This window comes from Carassius gibelio, chromosome B14, assembly GCF_023724105.1.
Source record: "Carassius gibelio isolate Cgi1373 ecotype wild population from Czech Republic chromosome B14, carGib1.2-hapl.c, whole genome shotgun sequence".
Taxonomy (NCBI): Eukaryota; Metazoa; Chordata; class Actinopteri; order Cypriniformes; family Cyprinidae; genus Carassius; species Carassius gibelio.
The window spans coordinates 14708620-14732481 of NC_068409.1; the positions used below are offsets into that span (position 1 = coordinate 14708620).

The following is a 23862-nucleotide window of genomic DNA, read 5'->3' on the forward strand; positions in this document are numbered from 1 at the left end:
CACACCCTCTCGCTCCTTTCAACGCCCAATCAGCCACAGCAACAAAGAAACATGAACCTGCAGCACCCGGCCAGCATACAAATGATGACATCTCAAAGGTGCTCTTTATTTGAAGGCTGGGACTTCAGTAAGTTCTTGTGGGATTCCTATAGGTTTGATCTGCCTTTGTTGCTTTTGCACACATCACACACACTAAAAGACAAATGCTTAAGGAAAACAGTGAGTTTTGGACAACTGCATGTATGTCAGTTTCAGGCAAAGCGGAGAGGGACTGCTTTCTCAAGAGTGTTACTTTTCACCAAACCCTCCAAAATCAACATTCCACCCCAAGCTAAAAGAAAGAAAGACAGCGAGCTGTTGGAACTTTGTGCAAGCATGGATTTCACAGACCTGGCCTCGTCTCAAGGCTCAAAGACTGAAGCCATTTGTCTTGGTAGACATGGTCAACTACCTGTAATCAGTCAGATGATGGTCCGGTGAATAGAAGTGAAACAGTGATTAATCGGGTCTTTCCAACATCCAGTTTAGGCAGAAACATAAAACTGTCACAGCTGTAATCTAGAAGTTAGCACACGCTTTGACATTCATGTGTGCGATGCATGTTCAATGCTTGCAACATTTCCTGATACTGTTCACTGCAATTGACTGTATTTCCTGGCTGATGTCTCACTGTCCCTATTGATAAAGCATTAATATTGTATATTATAAAACATGAAATAAATGGATAAAAATTAATATTCAAACAGTAAAGTAGCAATATTGTTAAATATTATACAATTTTTAACAAAGTAAGTAAATATTCTATTTTAAAAATCCAAATTTATTCTGTGATTGCAAAGGCAAAATTTCAAAAGCCAGTCTTCAGTGTCACATGATAATTATAATATAAATAATTCAAAGATTTGATGCTCAAGAATAATTTTTTATTATTATCAGTGTTGAAAACAGATTTAATTTTTTTTTTTTTTTTTTTTTTGGTGACTACAGTAGGCTGGTCACTACAATATGCAGGTCTTGCAAAAATACCCCAAAGTTTAGCACAGAAAAAAAGAAAAGAAAAGAAAAAAACCTTGGAAATATTGTCCAGGAAGCAATAAAATAAAGTAAAAATGCTCAATGCATCTGCTTTTAATGAGTCTCAGGAGTTGCACAGACAATACCAATACTAGACGGGCATCTCAGAATACTTCATTTCTGGTATATATGTTGAATGGTGGACCCCTGCTATCTCTCAGCTGGCCTCTGAGATGAAGTGAGTTCAGAATTTAAGACTGCTTTTGTAGATGATGTCATGGTGGAAATGTCCAGACATCTGTCAGCCTCACAATTTAATGTGGAACCTTTCTGTTCTTTCACTGAAGATAAAACAACACAAGGACATCACAGACTTCCAAAAAAAAAAAAAATACAAGATGGGAACCATCATTATTTTCCATTAGAAAATACATAAGGGACAATGCATTTAATTGTGGGGAATTTCTGAGTTTTACATCTTTATGTAATCTTACTTGAGTAAATTGCTCAAGCGTCAGAGCATTAAGCTGGAATCTTAATTCTGCCCGAGACTTCAAAGTGTTTTCATATACTGCATGTCTCTCGAAAGGTTTCCAGGTGAAGATCATCAAATAATTTCAAGCTTAATTTTCTTCAGTGTGGAAAATAGAAAGTGAAAGAATTCTGTTTTGCCTAAAATGTGGACTCGAAATTACCCGAAGCAGTGTCACAGGTCAGCGCTGAAGGACACCAGTGGAAAGATGCTGCCGGAACTGAGTCTTTACACAAATATGTGTCAATTCCATTAGAAGAGGCCTTCCAACAGCCCATAATGGCAGTGAGGGACCTCCACCGTGCAGAATAACATGACATATAGGTTTAACGGTAAAGAGAATTCCCTAAATGGGAAACAACCGGAGGTGGCTAATCCTACACAGAGGAGCCATTAATGAACTATAGCGGGGTCTTTCCTATCGTAATGGACCAGCCTGGAATATAAACATTCTTCATTCTTCACATGGCCATAGACACTCTCTGACACATCGTTTATCAAAGCTGTCTATGAGCTGTTTAATTACAAATGAATCCAGTGAACAGAAGACAACAAGGCTTTCGGTTTCTGACAACATCCTGAGTCTAAAGTCTCTCCTGGTTTGGGGACTTTTTACTTAGGCAGTTTTCACTTCTACTTTGGACTGTTATATCTTATGAGGTTTAGCTGCACTTTAGATCACCAGCACTGGACACTTTACTTGCATATTAGTCTGTAGCTTTGTAGAAAGAGGCAACACAAGGAGTTTTCACGGCTCTAAACAGGTCTTTCGTGAAGATTAAATAAAGTAATAAATCATCAGGATTTAAAATCCTGATCTGTGCTGCGCCTCTGTAGACGTACTTGTATTACAGATGTGCCACTTCCTTGTGAATAAAATTATAACCATGAGTTGATGGGTCATTTTTTTCTGTTTACTCATTACTAATACATGGGTGGTTGACTTGAAATATTTGAAACATTTGGTTTGCTGACATGTGATGCTATATTTTTACTTTAAATAATCAAATTATTACGTCACTTTTTAAGACGTTTTCACACAACAGGACTATATTAAATAAATAAATAATTAAATGCTGATGGAATATAAAAAAAAATTGTCAAAAATCTACAAGACGACCAAATAAATAAACAACAACAGTAATAAAAAAAAAATCATAATGTCCATAGACTGTGTTTCAGGTGTAACACCAACAAATAAAAAAATAAAGTTGATAAAAACAAAAACTCATGGAAACAATATGCTACTTATGGAGTCAAAGGCATGAAAAACAATAAATGAATAGTTTATCTTGCCTGTGTTTATTTAGCTATGCTGACCTATCATACTCTATATAAATGTGAATCAAATTCAGTTTCAATATTTTTTTCTTTACACCAACTTCTTTCGAAAGCTCAAAAGATCTTTAAATTTATCTTCCTTTAAAAATACTTAACAATCAGCACATAAAGTGTTTTGGCCTTGCTGGTGTACGCAGACATGCCTATTATGAAGAAAAATGAATGCGTCATACATGGAAGCTACGGCTTCCTTTTCTTAATAGAGCCATAGTTTAAGATGATTATCTGCGAAGCAAGGAGACAAAACACATCTGGTTACTGTTCCAAAAAACGAACACAAAAAAGTCTCGATTTCCATATCCACATCATTTACTGTGAGTACTAGACCATGCCAATGTCAACAGTGCAGAGAAACACTAAGGTCTGCCAATTACTGTTGAAGCTCACGTTATTTCTACGGCCAGACTCCCCCAGCACAATTGCTATAGACTGTGAGAGGCATTATAAGACCATACTTTGTCACCTTTGTAAAATATAACAATCAGGTGTGCTGTAATGTGTGCGCACTACAGTGCAGCGTGCTGTTTAGTTAGGACACAAGAACTATGACATAAAACAGAGTGGGGGATATTGTGTAATTTGTAAAATACAGGGCAGTAAATGTTTAGCCAGACAGTACAGACTCACAGTTCTGAATCGTTCCATTGACTAAGTCAATTTATTCTTGGCTTTGCTTGTCTTCAGTAGGTAAGAGCACATTAAGGCCTGTGGAAAGTACATTCATCTAAGCATGAATGTCTAAACACTGAACATAAGGCCATTTAAAGCCTCTAGTTTACATTTAAGCATTCAGTTAAGTTTAAAAAAATCAACAGCATTTAATGAATAATAATTACAACTCAATAACATGCTAATAACATGTTGCTTTCAAGTAATTAAGACGGATCATTTACTAACAGGCTGGTCTGTTGACTGCTCAATGTCAAACATTAAGACCAAACGTTTTATCCTTGATAGACTGCCATCTAGTGGACACCATCTAACATTGATTGAATTTTACAGAAAAAGTTTACCTAAAAATTAAAATGCTTCAATTATTCACTGTCATGTCATTTCATTTCCATGGCTATGTGGTTTTCTTTCTTCAGTGGAACAGAAAAAGGAGAATGTCTGAAGACTATCCTGGTCACTCGTGTCTTTAATGACTGGGCAATGAGAGGCTTTAAAGCTTTAAAAAGGCACAAAACAACACAAATCACTAAAGTAATGGAGTTAGTCAGGTTTAAGTATTTTGAAAGTCATGACACTGCTTTGTGTGAGAAACCGACCGAAACTGTTTCATTAGTTAATCGTCCCTCCCTCAAATTAGCTGTTTACCTCTCTTTTACATAATCCTTTGGATGAAAAATACTAATACTTACTGGCAAAAATTAATAGCATGTCGTTTTGAATCCAGCATATGTTAATGAATCAATGATTCACTGGTTTTGTAACTTGGATCAACCAAGTCATTAAAAAAAACATCTGACTCAAACGAACACAATCGGTAGATCTTTTCAGTGAACAACTACTTAAACTTGGGTCCTCACACAAAGCCTTCAACTAAATTATATGCTGTAATTCAACTACTTTTATGAGTAAAAGTTTTTAATCATTTGACAGCCATAGTCTCCGTTCACTTTTTTTTATAATGAAATGAGTGTACAAAAAGAGAGCCATATAGATAGACATTATTTAAACTGTTCCTGTAAATAAAAAAAAAAGGGTATACCTTTAAGTAAATGTTTTAAATGTTATTTTTAGAATATAAAGGAAAACTCAACAGGGCTACACTACACAGCCATGTTGAATAATTTTACTAAGAATACTAATAATAACAACAACACATCCAGGTCCATCACTTTTCTCACATTTTATTGCACAAGACTGCTCAACCACATTTAAGGCGGTCATATCAAAACCTAAATCAGGACTTCCAGCGACTACCATGAGACAGTTAAGTAAAGCTGAATACACTGGTGTACACCCTCTGATTTAATACAGAAAGCAGGATAAACAGAGCTGGTTATCAAACGTGTTTCACAACTAATGACTTTGTCTCACTTATTAGTGACACACAACTGCAAGTAACATTCTGCTTGTCTTACAGCAAATACAAAATATTAAATTAACACAAAAACTAGATAAAGCATTAACCCAAATGTGTTTATTAACACAAGAGTTGGAACCGTGAAATATAACAGTAGATGATGTCACTGTATTAATCGCATGCATTTACATCTATCAGCAGGGGGCGCTACAAACAGAGAGCGAGAATGAGATCACTAGCACAAGTGTAGGCTTAGTGTGTGTACTGTTAGGTAACTGTTCCTGTAAGTGATGTGTGTGTGTGTGTGTGAGATAATATTTACACAAGTCTTCATGAGCAAGAAAGAGGTTGTGTAAGTTTGTGAGTTTAGTGCCACGTTGTGTAACTTCTCCGTTTATGTGTCTGAGTGCGTTTATGTTTGTGTGTAGCTCATGTGTGTTATGTTCTCAAGTTGCCAGGGGGCCCAAGCTAAGCTCCACATGATGTGTGAGCCAGATGGCCTCACTGGTGGCTTCTCCCTCCTCAGTGGGTCTGATCGGAGCAGCGAGGTTCCGGAAGTCATGTCGGAGTTTGAAAGCGACTGTGACATCACCCTCCTCCCTCTGCGGAATCACTTTGATGAAGAAACCAATCTTGTTTGACTTTCTAAAGGCCACCACACTGAAGATACAAGAGGGCAGACTGTTATTTGTGAACAGTAAAAACATGGGAACCGATGATATCAGATGATTAAAAGGCAGACATCTCAAGAAAAATGACTAAATGCAAGACTTCAAAAGCATTTGTAGCATAATAGTGATTACCACATAAAATAATTTTGGCTTTCACCTCAAAAATAAAGCTTAAACATGCTGTATTCACATTTTTAACTTGAAATATCAGTTTCAAAATCATTCTGATGTATAATATAACGAATAGCTTTGGTTTCTTTACCACACACCCCCCTCAAACATCTGTTCTAGGAGTTAGTAAGTTTGATAAGTGGGTACGGAATTCCACAAAAAGGGTGGACAGTTTTACGCCTACAGTATGTACAGCTATCCACTGTAACTACAACAGTGATATACTACAATCATGGCTAAAAGTTTTGGAAGTGACATAAATTTTGTTTTGCAAAGTTTGCTGCTTCAGTATTTGTAGATTGTGACTGAGATCCGGGGAGTTGCCTGGCCACAAATCCAAAATTTCAATGTAACGATCTTCGAGAAACTTCATCACTCTTGCTTCATGACATGGTGCTCCATCATACAAGAAAATGCACAGATCATCACCAAATTAATCATGGATCACGACACGGCTGAAGTCACTCTTGCAGGTCGTTTTGATACCATTCTTATGAAAGAGCCCACTGCCTTGGTTGAAAAGCAACCGTAGTACAAATGGATTTTCTCAGGATGACTCGACACAGGGCACATGGTAGCATTCAGCTTTTCTTCCCTAAACAACTAATTTTTCTAGATTGCCCAAACAGTCGAAAGGGAGCTTCATCAGATTAAATCATTTTGCACCAGGCTTCTGCTTCTAATTTGTGTACTTCCTGCAGATTTTCAGTCTGTCCTTGGCATTTTTCTTGGAGGCAAGTGGCTTCTTTACTGCCCTTCTTGACACCAAGCCTTGGTCTCACTGTTCGTACAGATGCTCTCACACCTCCTGAGCAAGCTCTGCACTGCTGGAGACATGATTCTGTAGCGGACTCCTCAGGAGGAGATGTCCTGGTGCTTGCTGGACACCCTGGGATGTCCTGAAGACTTCTTCACTGCAGTCAAACCTCTCTTCTTGAAGTTCTTGATGATCTGGTAAATTGTTCTTTAAGGTGCAATATTCTTTGTTGCAATGTTTCTTGCAAAGCGACCATTGCAAACAAGAACACTGAACGAAAGCATTTCTTCCCTCCCTTTATAGCAATCAGTCTGCTCTTACAATCTAATTAGTATGATAATTATTAACCTGGCTAGTACTCATTCACACTTTCACATGTGCTAATGATATGATTGATCAATTAATGTCAGATGGTAATTTTGTGTCAGGATGAAAATTTTTTTGTTAAGTGTTGTAAAGCCAATGAAGCTTTAAGCAATGATTTAAGATGTATCTGATCACTCTACACAATAATGTGGATGAACTCAATGAACTCCACAACAACTTAAGCAGCAAACACAACATTTGTCACCGCCAAAGCTTTAGCCATAACTGTATACTAAACATAACTACACAACAATATTTTTTTTTAAGCATAAACAGAGGTTAATCTAAAAAAGTATCCCAACTTCAAAAAGAACAGCTTGGAAAATAAATCCTATAGCTTTGTATTTGTGTTAAACCACTTATATTTAACCTTTTAAAACTTTTTAAAACACAGACCCAGATTACTTTGCATTGTAAGCACCTTAACTCTAACCACAATTTCTGATTTGAAACAAAACCCGGGGTTTTATTATATTATTTTTATTTTTATTTTATTATTTTCTGTGGTAATCAGCATTATGCTGCATGCACGGTTGATAATGCTTTAATAATGAATTTAGTTTGACATTTTCTAAACTGATTGTGGTAGGAAATTGCAGAATTTCACAGAATGGATTTAAATACAGCTATAGTTAAAGGTGCTGTAGGGAACTTTTGTAAAAAAAAATATTTTTTACATATTTATTAAACCTGTCATTATGTCCTGACAGTAGAATATGAGACAGATAATCTGTGAAAAAAATCAAGCTCCTCTGGCTCCTCCCAGTGGTCCTATTACCATTTGCAGAAAGCCATCCGCTCCCGGTAAGAAACAGCCAATCAGAGGTCCGGTCCGTAACTTTGTTTGTGTTCAAAATGTAGAAAAATGTATATAATAAGCGAGTACACCATGAACCCATTTTCCAAACCGTGTTTTTGGCTTGTCCTGAATCACTAGGGTACATCTATAATAAGTGTTTTTAATCGGACTATTTTAGATTGCTTCGGGGGTACCGCGGCGGAGTAACCCAGTACCTTTGTGATTCTTCATAGACATAAACAGAGAGAAGTAGTTCCGGCTACGATGTTCTTCCGCAAGACGCAAGCAGTTCTGTTTATTAACCACTTGAGCGTCAAAAGTTTCCTACCGCAGCTTTAAGGGGGTCATCAAAAGTCATAATTTACATACCCTTAAGTTGTTTTAAACATATTTCTTCTGCTGAACACAAAAGAATATATTTTGAACGATGTTTGTAACCAAATAGTTGCTGGTTGCCACTGACTAGTATGGAAGTCAATGAGGTAAAGCAAGAGGTTGGTTACCAACATTCTTCAAAATATGTTCTTCTGAGTTCAGCAGAAGAAAGAAAAGTCATACAGTACCTGAAAGCATCATCAAAATACCCAAAAGATATTTCAGGAACTAGGGGTTTCACTTAGTGAATGACTAGGGGCCTTTCGCACCGCCGGTGCCTTTTTATAGTACCTGAACTAATTGTGGAACTACCCACTTTTGGGCATTTTCACACCGCCGGAACTAGGTACGATTTTAGTACCAGACTGCCTTTTTCGAGAACCAAATTAGCTCCTACTCCGGAGCAGGGTCTAACCAGCACAACTGGTACTAACCTTGACGTAAGCAGACATTGATGGGCCAAACGCGTACGAAAACACCCCCACCCGCCACGATTTAAAATGCTGTGTAACATACTGTAAACACTCAAAACTGAATTTATTTCACAAGTATGGTGAACAGCAATAAATGTAGGAATGCTGAAGTGCAGGCACTTGTAGCAAATGTAGCACTGCCACAACAAAGACACAGCTGCGATCACAGCGTCCTCCATCCTCCTGTAGTTAATGTTGTTCTTCTTTTTTTTCGTTGTTGAACACCACCCACAAATGACGTCGCTGTCGACCAGCTTACGTCACATCCTAGTACACACTGTCAATGCAAATACAACCCTTTAAATGTTACTGGGAAACAGTTCACGCAAAATCGTCCCAGTACTTCAGTACTGTAAATTTAGATCTGGAACTAAAGTGGTGCGAAAGGCCCTACTGATGTTCAAATTCAAAGCAGATTACATGCAGCCCTACTTAGTATTAAATAAATGACTTTGTATCACTGCAATCTCATCTTCTTGGTAATAAATTTGCTAAACTGGTTTATCTGCTCTCAGTATCCATCAGCAGAGGTGGTTCTTACTCTGGGTCATCCTGGAAACCTTGAGGTTCTGCCAGTTCATCATACTCAGCGGCCGCATCTTTCCCTGCCAGGACCAGTTCCTTTGAGGGCACCAGCACCTATTAAACAACAATATTTCATCATAAGACCATGGGGGCACTACACAAGGCAATGACGCACTGCAGCACATTTATGGTGAGGCTGTAATGACTATCATTTCCTCTGCAGTGGCCCACTCAAGGTTAATAATGTCTGTCTGGAGACTGAACTGAGTGGTTGATGTTGGAGAGCCATGCTTCAGCTTCAGCTCAATCTAGATAAACACACCTGTCCAATGCAATAAACAACCACTAGCCATCGTTACTGGACATATACACTTCTTAAAATTCCTTATAATTTAAATGTACTGTTAAAGATATAGGCTCAGCTGTAGTGTTCTACCTTAGCAGTGCTGTTAATATCATCTGGGTCTCCTTCTTCACAGGTGTACAGAGACACATGGGTGATGTTCTCCACTGGGTTGGTCAGGGTCAGCAGAACCTGACTCTCCTGTATTACAACAAAACACTACAATTACTTACAAATGAAAAAAAAAAAATAAGTCAATAGATTAAATGTCAAAGAAGAGTAACCAGACCAAGCCTCAAAAGTCTTGATTTATTTACAATTTATTAAAAATGGAACACAAATAAATAAACTGCATAATTTTGGTTAAGTGTCCAAGCATTACTCAAACTTGCCTTCAGGTGACGCAGGTTTGGAATGGACATGATTCTCACTTCAGGAATGTAGCTCCTGTAAAGAAGAAGAAAAAATCGTTAGTTGGTTCATTTCATCAAATATACGCTCTAAGAACAGCAAATGAGAGAATTTAGGTCACAATCACAGGACTTACACTGCCACAAGCTGGATTTTGAACTTTATTGAAGTTGGATTAAATTCTGGTTTACTCAGATTGTGCTCACATTTCTGAAATTAAAGGATGAGGAACAGTAATTAACAGCACTTTTAAAGTGGTATTTAACAGTTTTGCACATTAGCTCACAGGAATTCAATACAAATATGAACTCAAAGAGCTTATAATTTTATATACATTTGTATTTTGTGGATTAAGAATTTTTTTGTTCTTTAAAATAAATTAATGCTTTTATTTAGCAAGGATGCATTGTATGTTTCTGGAGATTGGAGTAACCAACAAAACAAATTATAAATCATTCTAATATTCTGATTTGGTGCTCTTATTATTATCACTGTTTTATTAGAATTATTTATTATATATTTTTTCATGGGTTACTCCAATGTCCAGAAACATACAGATAGTCTCAAACATACATTATGGGGAAAAAAAAGGAAAGAAAGAAATACAATCATATCAGGCAGGAAAGTATTATACCCAGTAGAATAGGGAATTAGGGGAGATTATTAAAATATAATTATTTCTGAAGGATCATGTGACACTGAAGACTGGAGTAATGGCTTTCTCAAAATTTAGCTTTGCCAATACAGGAATAAAATTACTTATTAAAATATACACTATATTGCCAAAAGTATTGGTGCACCCCCTTCTAATGAACAGGCAAGGTTGAAAAAGTCAGTTAGTGTGGAAGAACTTGACTGGTCTGCACAAAACCAAGTCCTAATCCCAGCTGAACACCACTGGTGTGCCTTTAAATGCAGACCTCGAGCCACAAACTCATAACCAAACACCACTGACTCGTACGTATGGGTACAGTCATTTAGACACTTCCTAACTGTTGCAACTGATATGGAAATACAAATTTTATGTACATGAATTATGTTTCCATCTTTGTTGCCACAATTTTGGAAGTGCCTTTTTTTGTTCTAAAGAAGGGGATGTCCCAATAATTCATTGGTGTTTGGTAATGAGTTTTTGGCTCAAGGAACCTCATTTATAAAGCATGTGCATGCTTAAATCCACGTCAATGCTTATATTTATAAAAACTGGTTTTGACGTGGAAAAGTGCTTAGTGTCACATCAGGGTCTGAGCAGACATACACATACATTTCTTGACGGAGTATTGCAAGTTTTTTTAAAAGAAAGCTGTTCTTGCAGCTTGCTGCAAATTAAAGAATCTGGATGATGACTGGTGATCTTTTACATTTAATGACATTAATTAAGCAGAGAGCTGAAACAATTCATTTGTGATTCACTGATTTCACATCTGAAAGAGAGATGCACATGCATTTCTGTGCATATCTTCATTTTATGAATCACACATATGCATATTTGAGAGATGATTGTAAGATCCATTTTAGGATGTTTCTGCGCAACATTATATAAATGAAGCCCATGTCTGCGTTTAAAGTCACAGCAGAGGTGTCCAGCTGGGATTAGGACTTGGCTCTATGCAGACCTGACACAAGTTCTTCCACACTGACAGAATCAATCATTTATTTTTTAGCCTTGCCTTGTACACAGATGCATTGTCATGTTACAATAGAAAAGGGTCCTGTCCAAACTGTTTCCATAAAATAAGAAGCAAACAATTCCCTAGAATATCTTTATATGGTTAAACATTAAGATTTGTACTCATGAAAATTACTGAAGTAGTCAAACCTGTTCATTAGAAGGGGGCCAATACGTTTGGAAATATAGTGTATTACAATGTTTTTTTTATTTTATTTTTTTATACAGGTTACATAAGAGACTCCTTTCAAAAAGTATTTGTAAAAAAAACTACAGAATACAAACTTTTGCATGGTTATCTATTTAAAAGAAAATCAGGCTGAATGATATCAGCTCAGTAATTCAATGGCAGCTTCCTGAATGGCTTTCTTCTGAGTGAAAGAGAAGCTGTGGATGTATTAACATACCCTGCATCGCAGAGAGCGTTTCATTAGCAGGTGCTTGTGTCTGGGGTGCAGCTGTGAAGCTCCTGCTGGCTGAAAATCAGGCTGTAGCAGCCTCTGACGAAGAGTCGTTACTGCATTGAAACACAAGTAACATTTAAAATATGCATCATATAACCACGTCAATAAGATCTAGTCACGATCGCCTACGGACAGCAAATTTTGGTTCAACTATATCAATTTCCATTCTTACACATTTGATCCTGAACATGCAACCTCCAAAATCAGTCTGGATATATATGGCTGTGCCTATGATTTCTGCACTACAAATGGTATGAGATTTAAATAGTAATGAAGTAGTATTACTGCGTGAAGCAAGGATGAGACCAACCTTCAGGAAGGTTGACGGGGCGAGTGTAATAGTCTTCAGGCAGGGGCTCCACTTCATCCAAAGCCTGCGCTGGCTCTATAGTGATCTCCTTCTGGTCCTCCCCTTCTTTTAATCTGAAAATAATAAATTATCATATAGACAAAGTCCACAATAATTTTAAATGTGATGAATCAATTACATTGGTACTCAACATAATTAAACCTGCCTTTAAACACCACTAAGCAGAAGGATGTACCATAACAATTGTTTTTGAAAGGAAATACTCACGAAAGGCCATACAGGGCACTGATTGGGGCTCCAGATCTCTGTCTCTGTAGTCTGGTTCCCAGTCCATACTTCTCCTTTCAGACATAAATACAGACCACTTAAGTCTATGATAATAAAGAGCTATTGTAGGTTTAAGGTACAGCTCATTATTATTATTAGACGAATGCTAGTGTCAAAGTGTTTGCTGAAACTGTGCATTTAGTAATAGTTAACATAGTTTATACACAAACATTTGCTTTCCAAGATTGTCCAACTGATTGACTAAATGATTGATTCTGGGTGAAATCTCGTTCTAAATCTATAAAATCAAATAAGTCTGCAGCTAAACTTCAAACATCATTAATAAACTCCAAACATTAATAGCAGCCAACCTTGACTGTCCCATTAAAGATATCGCCTGCCAAATACAAAGATTCGATTGTGCATAGAATTCCAAGTAGCAACAGTGAAGCTCATGTGATCAGCAAAGTCATTTAGTAACAGATTAGACATGCTGAACTGATGGAAGGACTTGGGGGAAAGAAAGAACTTCTTAGTGTTTATGTAAGAATTGTGTGGAAAAAAATACCACTCACCACCACATGAATAGTGTGTTGCTGGAGAGGGGTATAAAACCAAAAATATCAGCGTGCACAAGCAAAGAAAAGGAGAGAGACAGAATCAAGTGAAACAAATGCATTCAACCAAACATTAAAGTGGCACAAGGAAACAAGGATTGCATTAGTGAACAAGACATGCAGCTCAAAGTGATGTCAGTAACCAGTCACGTATCACAGGGTTAGAAAATTAACCATTTCAAGCCTTCACTTCTCCAAATTCAGTGCATCCTTGGTTAAAACAAAAGCTTACTAACCCCAGACTTTTAAACTGTAATGTATATTTTTTGTAGTCACGTCAAACCATGCTAGGTTTAGTAAACTTTTGCCAGTTTTGATGCAAATTTAAAGTAAAGATGATTTTAGTTTAGTACAAAATGTGCAAAAAAAATTATTTAATTTATTGCACAGTTTCACAATTTAAAAACATAAATAATCACAACACAAAACAGCAGTACTTAAGTGTAACTTTTTAGTATTTCGACAAGACTCTGCCCAAGTTTAGACTCTAGACAAGACAAACCACACCCATTTAGTGCTTACTAAATGGAAAATAAATGTTAGGTTAGAAGGGTGTTTCTAGACACAGTGGTGTGAATGTTTACCGAGAACGCCTGAGGCATGAATGGGCGTCTTCGTGCCAGCTTCTTCCTGTCTCTCTCCAGCTTCTCTCTCTGGGCCAGCTGCTGGTAATACTCAATCAGCTTGTTGATCTATATAGAGATAATAACTGATCTGTCAGCAGCTTGAGAAAGTCGGATGGAAAATGTAATATAAATAAATGGAGATCTTGTTTTAGACATACCCTCTGAGTACAAGGGTTTTCTGGTTCCTGCCATCCTCCACTGGCTAAAATATAAAATTAACGATGTTTACTACAATGTGCATGAAGATTAAACTGTTCTAACCAGAGAAAAAGTGACAAGTAAAATGTCCTCAATTACAAAATTACAGTAAGTGAATGCATCACTTCTAGTCCGAATATTACAAGTTTTTCATGTATATTTATAGTATGCATAAAATTAACCCACATAAATACAACAATGATCTTAAACCATTAAAATTAAACCAAAATAACTATCTTTGATTAAATAGGACAGATTAAAGTTCAAATCATCGGAGTTGCTGATGAACCAATACAGACACTGGTACATATATCCACATCAAGGAAGTGCCAGGACTCACCCACAGATTTGTCAGCCATGCCTACATCTCTTGAAGTCCAGCGACAAAATCCACAGGCCAGGTAGTAGGCCTTCTTCATTGTGGTTTTGGTTGGGTCATCAGGCAGTGGTGCTGGGATGTTGGTGGCCCGTGTGGAGAGGGTGTGCATACAGCATGGACAGTCAAAGCAATTGGCACACCTGAAACCAGTGGATCACAAAGCTTTCAATAACATTACGAGGAAACCCAATCTATGAGACCTGATATATTATCAATCAGTTAATTTAATAAATGTAAAAAGTGCAGTCTCAAAACATACAAATATGGCAAGCATGTAATTAGTTAATGACAAATGCCAAAGTACAGATGATGTTAGATGATTGCGATTATTGCCCGTTATTAATTCACAAGCTTGTCAGATATTTAGCACAGATGCGGCTCACCTATTCTTCTTGAGCTTGGCCTCAGCTGAAGGCATGTTCTCCAGACAGCTGGGACAGAAATGGGAATCGACCTATATAACAGTAATAACACCAAAAATAATTATAAGACAAAGCAAATGTGTTTTAGCTCAAGGAAACTGTATAACATGTATTGGAAAGTACAGAAAGACTAAATGGAACTTCGTCATTGTACATGAGGTAAACCTCACACATTACTTAAATAACGTAAGATAAATAAATAAAAATAGCCCAAGCTCTCTGTACAGGGTGTGGTAGTGTTTATGCCTTCAAAATAACACGAATGGCTGCTGCAAACATTGTTTTCATGTAACACATTGAATTCAGAACCTCATTATTTTATGTACCTATGCACATAATGGAAACGAACGAACAACAGATATTTAATTTCATTCAGAATTCTTTTAATGTTACTGCTTTTAGCTTGTCACATCCAAGGACTATAAAAACAGGTCAGATCCCTAAAAAAGTGGGTGGTGCAGAAGTTAACTGACTGGTTACACAGCCAATTGGATAGCTCTATCGCCGTAAAATGTATGACAGAAGGATAAACTAGCCAATCACAGAAGCAGAATTCGTTCCACTTCTAATGATAGGCGGTAACAACACTGTCATCACTAGCCCGTTAGCTTGCTCTTAGCATTGCTAACGTCTATTGTGTCAACTGATGTCACACCCCGCGGTACTTACTTCATGTGACACGCATTCCAGAGATCGCAGCTCACTGCAATATCGGCAAAAATACAGCTGAGAGAGCGGAACTCGAGTCTTTTTCTCGCCTCGGACGAGATAAACAACTTTCTCTGGCTGCAGCAACGTCGCCATTTCTGACTGAGTTCCTGCTGCCTACGTAACGATCATGCGTCATCGTACGTGTTCTTCTTCTTCTTTCCAGTTTAACGGCGGTTGCCATCCAGCTTACTGGTGTATTATCGCCCCCCTTTCTGCCCCGGAGTGGTCAAGTTGCAGTTCGTAATTTATTTGTATTCAAAATTTACAAAATGTAATATAATAAGCGAGTACAACATGAATCCATTTTCTAAACCGTGTTATTGGCTTGTCCTGAAACACTACGGTACACCTATAATAAATGTTTATATTCGGACTATTATATTCGGGTCGGTACCGTTGCGGAGTAGCTCAGTACCTGCGTGATTCGCCACAGACATAAAGGGTAGCTCCAGCTAATGTTCTTCCGCGAGATGTATTCAGTTATGTTTATTAACCGCTAGAGCGCTAATAGTTACGGACTGCAGCGTTAAATCTATTCTCTTTCCTACACTTACATGGCACTGACTTAGGCCCTTCACATAAACACACACACACACACACACACACACATCATAGTTTAATTATCCATTAAGTCCTGTTGAAAAATCCTGCTTCCCTTAAAAGTTTAACCAATATTATACTCTGTGTCCTATGTTTAGTAACCCTGTTAATGTGATCTCCTGCACCCTAATCTCCCTCAGTTTATTCTTCATCACCTGCTGTGTTTCATATCTCTTACAAGTCATGAGTATGTGCTCCACTGACTACTCTTCTCGACATCACTCACACAACCCAGACAGCAAGCCAACATTGAATAAACATTGTTTTTCCATCTGAATCATCATTATGGTTGATATTGAAATTTCAATGCAAAATAAATGTTGAATCACCATTACCATATCGATGAAAACCTGATGTTATTAATGTTGATGGCAACAATATTGGAACAACATTGATCTATAGTTATCTTTATGATTGATTAAGCATTGATATTTGGTTACCGCGGGTGATCCCTGAATGTGTTGAAAAGTAATTGATTTATAGTGGACAGAGAAACGATGCGGTTGTTGAAAAGTCATCGAAATATAGTTGACCGGGAAATATGATTGAAAAAGCATCGAAATATAGTTGACCGGGAAATATGATTGAAAATGCATCGAAATATAGTTGACCGGGAAATATGATTGAAAATCCCTCGATTTTTGGTTGACCGGGAGATCAGCGGGTGGTATACCCAACGTACTGCACCGGACACAGCTCATTTCTGGACCCTTGGCACAAGTACAGGTAAGCTTGCTTAATTTTCTATATGAACCCAGACAGCACAGGCACGCGGTGTGTTTTTATACAGTCTGTGGGCAGCTGAAGAGACTGGCTCATTTTCAAATAATGTTACCGTTAACTTGTTTAGACAACGGTCACGGTAAATTAATATTAAAGCCTTGCGTTTCCAGCAGTTTCTCGGAGGGAAAATGTAAAAGCGGTTTATTAAAGAGAAGTCCTGACTGCTTTATCGTCGTGTTTTTCACTCTTTTACAGGCTGCCAGAAAGAATCCGTCTCTATAGTGAGTGATTATTGAATGAGGCTGTACATTATAAATGTAATGTTTTAACTCGAGATGTTTGTTTGTGTGAATGCTGTGTGTGCGGTGAGTTCTGCTCTGCGTGAGCGGGGAGCAGAGTTGCCATGGAAACGGGGCGTCAACACAAAAACCGTTACTGGCAAGCGGTAATCTCCGTCTCTCGCTGAGGTTTACACTGTTTTAGGTAAGTTTAGTCGCTAAAATCATACAAATATGATATACAAATGTTCCTGACACGTTTCTTACTTGTTATTGCATATTTCAATTAAATTTATTTTATAGAAATGGTTTAATGTATTCGAAAAATCCGTTAGCCTCTTAGCAGTTTTCAGGTAGGCTAACTCTATAGATTTAGCTCTTGTTGATGAAACTCTGGGCTTTAAATCAAATCTTCGTGTGTGTGTATGAGATATTTTGATGGCTCTGAATGTTTTGCTGTTGATTTGTCAGTGTATTTTTTTGGGAAAAGGCTGATTTACTGAATCGATGACGTCGCTTACACTGAGTGTAACGTTAATCGGCTGAAAACAAGTTCACATGAGTTTTGATATTTCATGATAAACAGATATTAATACAAATTGTTCTGTGATTTCAGGATGACAGAAAGAAACTCTACAGAACAAAGTGAAACTCCAAGATTTTTGAAAAGAAAATTGGTGAAATATATTCTGAAAAAGGCATATTAATGTATTTCATGAGCTTCTTCAGTTCACCTGTATTTCTAAGTCAGTATCTCCCTTCAGAAATGTTGCTGACGGGAGATACTGACTTAGAAATACAGGTGAACTCAAAAAGCTCATGAAATACTCATGAAAGAAGCTCATGAAATACATTAATATGCCTTTTTCAGAATATATTTCACCAATTTTAAGAAGTCCCTGACATCAAAACGTAAGTCACACTCAACCTAAAATTAAAAATATAGATTGCGTTATTTTAAGATTATATTATTATTAGTATAATTTTTATATCACATATGTTATTATTGTTGTTATATATATTATTCTGTCGTTTATCTGCATTTTACCTCTGCTTTATCTTGTTTCCTTCTAATGAACCTGGAACTGCAGAGTAAATATTGTTGTCTCTGTGTCAGATGGCTTGTTTTGTTCCTGGACTCTTCAGTGATGATGAGCAGAGTCTGAGAACCTGCTGTCAGACAGTAAGTACCCTGGGGTTTCAGTCAGGGCCTTCAGTAAACAACTGAATCAAACAAAATCCTTAAGGGTTAATAGTTACTAGTTAATATATTATTAGTCACTTATAAATCATTGAAATGTCAACATTGTACTATTATCTCAATAAACATTATAAATCATTTACAAAGCTTTCTGCACCCCCTAATCTAAAGTGTAAACTACTCATCAGTTGTACTCATCGGCTTTCATTTGCTTGTGGATGTTTGCATCGCAAATGATACAGCATTGTACTTGCACAAGTATTTTACTTCATTTTAATACCGCGCAACATATTAAGTAACTTCATTGCCCTTTGTCGAAATTGGTCTTTTCGCTCGCTTCATTTGGCTTGCTCAGCTAAATATGTCTGTAGGCGTGTGGTTGCGTGTGTCAATGCGCCCAGTTAACACACACGCACGTGCCTGAGGTGTCTGTCGTTGCTAGGCATCCATCAGCTGGGATCTCCGTTACAACAAGGACATTTCAGTAAAGGATTTCCACCACTGAAAAACCCTTGCTGTAACTCTGGTACAGGATTTATTTTCGAAGAAAAGTAAAACAAACCCTGCAGTGTTTTTGTGCACCCCGTTTTTCAAAAACAACGGGGAATTTCACCCCGAAGGAAGCTGATTGAGTCGGTTCTAGTCACATGACCTGGTGTGCTTGCTTTTTTTTCTTGGTGGAAGCTGTGCATTTGTTTAGCTAACAAATATTACAAAATGTATTCAAAATGGTGTACAATTGTTTAATTATGTCATCCTGGTTAGGGTTGGGCCGATAGACGATTCCATCGTCCATCGCCGATGGCTGATAGACATCACGATGCTGCGCCGGCAAACAGCGTCATGAGCTCCAGTATCTCGTGCGTGCATCCGTGGTTGCCCAGGCTTTGGGTTAAAGGTAATACTGTTGTAAGTAGTGTTCATTTTCTTGTACAGACCAATAATTTATTTTCATTAGATCTCAATGTGTCACCAGGAGCCACCGGTATTTGGTCCTGTTGTTTTTTTCTCAAAAACCGGCAGCCGCTGACTTGCATTTAAGAATCACCAAGGGCAACGGTTTCACCTAAAAACCTTTACTGTTCTACTGCAAAAACCTTGGATGACCTGAGGGTGAGTAAATTAACAGCAAATTTTCATTTTGGGGTGAACCATCCCTTTAAATGCAGAGTAAATTTCCCTACATGCTCAGTAAAAGTAATCAGCCAATACACTGGTGACGGGAATGACGACGCCCAAAGCAGCAGAACTGTACAAATGCTGGACATCTACACACCGCACCACAGTATTATCAACTAGAGATTGACCAATAGTGGATTTTACCGATACTGATAGCTAGGTTGGACCACACTGGCCAATATACCAAATTTGTCAACCAATAGTTTTTAAAATGGATACTGAATGAAAACTAAAATAGAGCTTTACTATAAAAAAAAAAAATCAGTAAAAGTACTGAACCATACTTTGTAAATGAATAAAAATTTTATATTAATATTAATTATTATATTGATCATTAAAGTTATTTCATAGATTACCAATGTTAAAAAAAAAAAAAACTTTAAAATGTAAAAAGGAAACCTATTAGTAATAGTAATGAACACACTCTAACAAGGAACAATACTTCTGCAGCTTTCCTTAATGTTACAAATGGACCCTTATTGTTAAGTATTACAATTTAATTTCAACAGTCATGCTTAAAGGGTTAGTTCACCCAGATAGCAAAATTATGTAATTAATAACTCACCCTCATGTTGTTTCAAACCCGTAAGACTTCCGTTTATCTTCGGAACACAGTTTAAGATATTTTAGATTTAGTCCGAGAGCTCTCAGTCCCTCCATTGAAGCTGTGTGTACGGTCTACTGTCCATGTCCAGAAAGGTAAGAAAAACATCATCAAAGTAGTCCATGTGACATCAGAGGGTCCGTTAGAATTTTTTGAAGCATCGAAAATACATTTTGGTCCAAAAATAGCAAAAACAACGACTTTATTCAGCATTGTCTTCTCTTCCGTGTCTGTTGTGAGAGAGTTCAAAACAAAGCAGTTTGTGATATCCGGTTCGCGAACGAATCATTCAGTTCACCAAATCAAACTGAATCGTTTTAAACGGTTCGCATCTCCAATACGCGTTAATCCACAAATTACTTAAACTGTTAGCTTTTTTAATGTGGCTGACACTCCCTCTGAGTTCAAACAAACCAATATCCCGGAGTAATTCATTTACTCAAACAGTACACTGACTGAACTGCTGTGAAGAGAGAACTGAAGATGAACAGCGAGCCGAGACAGATAAGAAGAATCGAGGAGCTGATGATACTGCGCATGTGTGATTCAGCGTGAAGCAGACTGACACACAGAGTGCCTGAACCGAACTGATTCTGTGCTAGTGTTATGAGCGCAGGTAAACCGAAGGCCATTACGTCGAGTGCAAAAGAACCGGTGAATCGTTTTCTTCAACCGGTTTATTGAATCGAACTGTCCGAAAGAACTACTGGTGATCCGAAAACCGATGCAACCGGTTCTTCACTTGTGAACGAGTCAGTCTATTGTTCGTTATCTGTCTCGGCTCTGTGTTCATCTTCAGTTCTCTCTTCACAGCAGTTCAGTCAGTGTACTGTTTGAGTTGGTTAACCGACGCAGTGCTGCATTCACTGAAATTGATTTTCATTTTACCAATATGTCAAAATCTGCCAAAAGTACTTCGTGGTTGTCTTCTATGTTATAAAGTTAGCAAAACCTCAGAGTCCAGACTATTAGAGTCTTCCAGTCTTCATAATAGAAACATCTTGCGGCACGAATGTATCAATACAAATAAATGTAACATCTCCAGTTATTTCGCTGAGCATCAATTGTACGTTAGTACAATAAGTTTAATTTAATAAGAGGCGATCTAGAGTTGAAATGTTTTATTTTTAATTATTTTTTTATCAAGTGATCAAAGTGTTTGTTGTCGCTGCGATCAGTGGCCCGGATGCTGTGTACAGTCTGCACTGTGTAAGGTCTGCAATCGGACACGCGCTTCAATCCGTTGTGGAGACCAGACGGTCTATTCGTTCCGGTGAAATTACTAAACATAAATATACACAAACGTATCCCTGTCTGATATACAACAACTGATAAACATAATCAGTTTTGATAAATACATAAAAAAAAAAAAAACATACAAGTGTGGTTTAAAACCCAAACCCGGACCTCTGACACGCTAGGCAAAAGTTCTACCACTGAAACATTTGAGCTAACAAACAGATATATTGTAGCTTGATATTCACTATAGGTAGAAAGTGCAGCATAAAAAATAGCATATTTTAGCATTAAAATCTCTTACACATTTATGGTGATCTGAGAGGGCGGGGGAGTCCAGTTAATGGGGCGTAATTCATTAGCTTTAATGAGAATTTTATATTTTATAGGCCTACATTAAAGTGTATTTTGTTTCTTATATTTTACATTTATTTCTTGAATGCTACTATAACATCAACTGTAGCTGAAAAGAATAAACCACTGTATATTTAATTTGTATATTATGTTGTTTATATACTTTGTTTTTAGATTTTTAATAACAGATTGGTTACCAGAGTACATATGTATAAAGTACAGTCACACTGTATGATTGTGAATTTTAATTGCTGTTTTTAACAGAGATTTTTGTCTTTTCTGTTCTTTTACAGATCACTATTGCACACCAAGTAAGCAAAACAACATTTTTGATTTCATTTTATTTTATTTCTGCAAACAACTTGCATCACTTGCAATTGGTTTTCCAGCCCAAAACCTCGTCAAAAACTGAATGCAACGGTTTTTATCTATGATTATTTTGTCAAAACATCTTTTGTCTATGGTAACTCTAATCTACATTAACTATTTAATTAGTATCCAGTTATTTATATTAAATTTGTGGTGTTAACAACTACTTCTGAACTAATAAAATAATAAACTAATTCATTTTTTTTGAGTCAATATACATCCATGAACAGGCAGTTTTGAAAAGTGCTTTGAATATAGGGGAAATATGATCTAGCCTACAACACTACTGCTCCTACTGCACTACTGAATTAGTTCAAGTATATGTTCTGTTTAACTTAAATGCTATATTTTTTTTGCATTGTGATTTTATCTTCTCTTTTAGATACTCTTACTCAGCAGATGGGGACAGCTACCATCACCCAATTTACACCCAAAAGTGGCTGCGCTATGCGCCAGACCGGGGCAGGAGGGACTGGGCGACAACTTATGCAGGCATCAGATGACAGTGAAGTGTAAATAAAGAGTAGAGAGGCTAATAAACATTAATTTGATTTTAAATTGTATGGTGTGTTCTGTGTTTTATTCAAGATTTAAAACGTTCCATTAATTTTTAACATCCTGGCTGTAGATAAAGCAGGCTATTTAATTTATGGCATTACATTTAAAATTAACATTTAAAAACGATTGAAATTCCATTGAAATCACGTTGATCCTTAGTTCAGTTGAAATTTCAACATTGTTTCAATATTCCTGATAATTGAAATACCATTGAAATTCCGTTGATCTATGGACAGAATTTCAACATTGTTTCAATATTAAATCAGGGTGCAAAATGATGTTGAATCAACATCAGAGTTAGATGTTGATTCAATGACTTAACGTTGACAACAGAATGTTGATTCAACATAGTTTCAATGACTGTTTGCTATCTGGGAACCGTATCTGGTACTTCCCTGGCTATCTTTAGTGTTTTATTCAGTGAACAGTGTCCCAGTCCCAACCCTAACCTAGTCATCACTGCGTCTTCTCTCCTATTTTCAGTTACCACCCTATCCTCTTTAACATTTCTCTGAATTTTCCTCTCTATCCCACCTCTCTTGCCAACTTTTATTGATTTTCCCATTGCATTGCAATGATTGCAAAGCAGTTAAAGTTGCCATCATCTCTACTGCATATACCCCTAATTTATTAGATGTTCTTTTACTAATTCCTGTTTCTTTCCCTGCCCCAAGCCCTGTTCGGTCTCTGTTTTTTCAGCGCTGTCTGCATAAATCTGTATAAAAATTCACTATAATTTCCTCCTACTTGATTATTAAATATGCTTTTTAAATGAAATTCTTCCTCTGGTTTCCTTTTTTCCTCAAGCACAAACCAGTCTACCTCAGGCCATGTAATCTTCCAAGGGGAAATCTCTGGAAAAACTACCATATAGGGCTTATTCGCAGATTAAACAACTTCTAACTCTTTTGATACTTTGTTTCCTATTCGACCAAAGTTTTCCTTCAAATTTCTTCCATCGCCAGCAATCCTGCAATACTGCTTTTGTGGGATGAGAGTCATTATGTCTCTGCGATCCATCCATTAGTTGAATGAATCCTTCTTAATTTTAGTGGAAATTCCCCCATTTCCACTTGTATGACAAGTTTTGTCATACACGATCACCAATAGCGCCTATGCTGTCCATGCAAAACATAATAAATAGTCTTTGGTGGATGTCTTAGTGAACCTGTAGCTTAGTTATGATTATGCTTACAAAACCAAAAATTATGTTTGTATGTCCATTTGTTTGTATTTTTCTCCATTGAATCTCAGTCAAGTCATAGCTATGTTTTATGCATCTACCATTTT

At 37.0% G+C, this 23862-nt stretch overlaps 1 protein-coding gene and 1 long non-coding RNA gene across 4 annotated transcripts; one reads left to right on the top strand and one right to left on the bottom strand.

The window, feature by feature from the left end:
* Positions 1–4724: 4724 nt before the first annotated feature.
* Positions 4725–15609, bottom strand: LOC127970944 (dynactin subunit 4). Of its 3 annotated transcripts, none has more exons than XM_052573658.1 (14): positions 15429–15607; positions 14721–14791; positions 14299–14477; positions 13919–13962; positions 13719–13826; positions 13093–13113; positions 12518–12591; positions 12251–12363; positions 11884–11993; positions 9944–10017; positions 9789–9843; positions 9490–9597; positions 9070–9167; positions 4725–5576 (listed from the first exon to the last, which is right to left on the bottom strand). In XM_052573658.1, exons 1-14 carry the CDS (start codon positions 15561–15563, stop codon positions 5363–5365), a joined length of 1404 nt encoding a protein of 467 aa, XP_052429618.1. In that variant the 5' UTR covers positions 15564–15607; the 3' UTR covers positions 4725–5362. The 3 variants fall into 3 exon arrangements, with proteins under 3 accessions (XP_052429618.1, XP_052429619.1, XP_052429620.1); XM_052573660.1 differs by lacking the exon at positions 4725–5576 and adding an exon at positions 8550–8805 and having other exon boundaries at positions 15429–15609; XM_052573659.1 differs by lacking the exon at positions 13093–13113 and having other exon boundaries at positions 15429–15606.
* A 3428-nt stretch (positions 15610–19037) lies between these two features.
* LOC127970946 (uncharacterized) lies at positions 19038–22572 on the top strand. The gene is made up of 4 exons (XR_008156709.1): positions 19038–19170; positions 19249–19385; positions 21939–21956; positions 22397–22572. It is a non-coding gene; the product is annotated as an uncharacterized LOC127970946 (long non-coding RNA).
* Positions 22573–23862: the final 1290 nt, after the last annotated feature.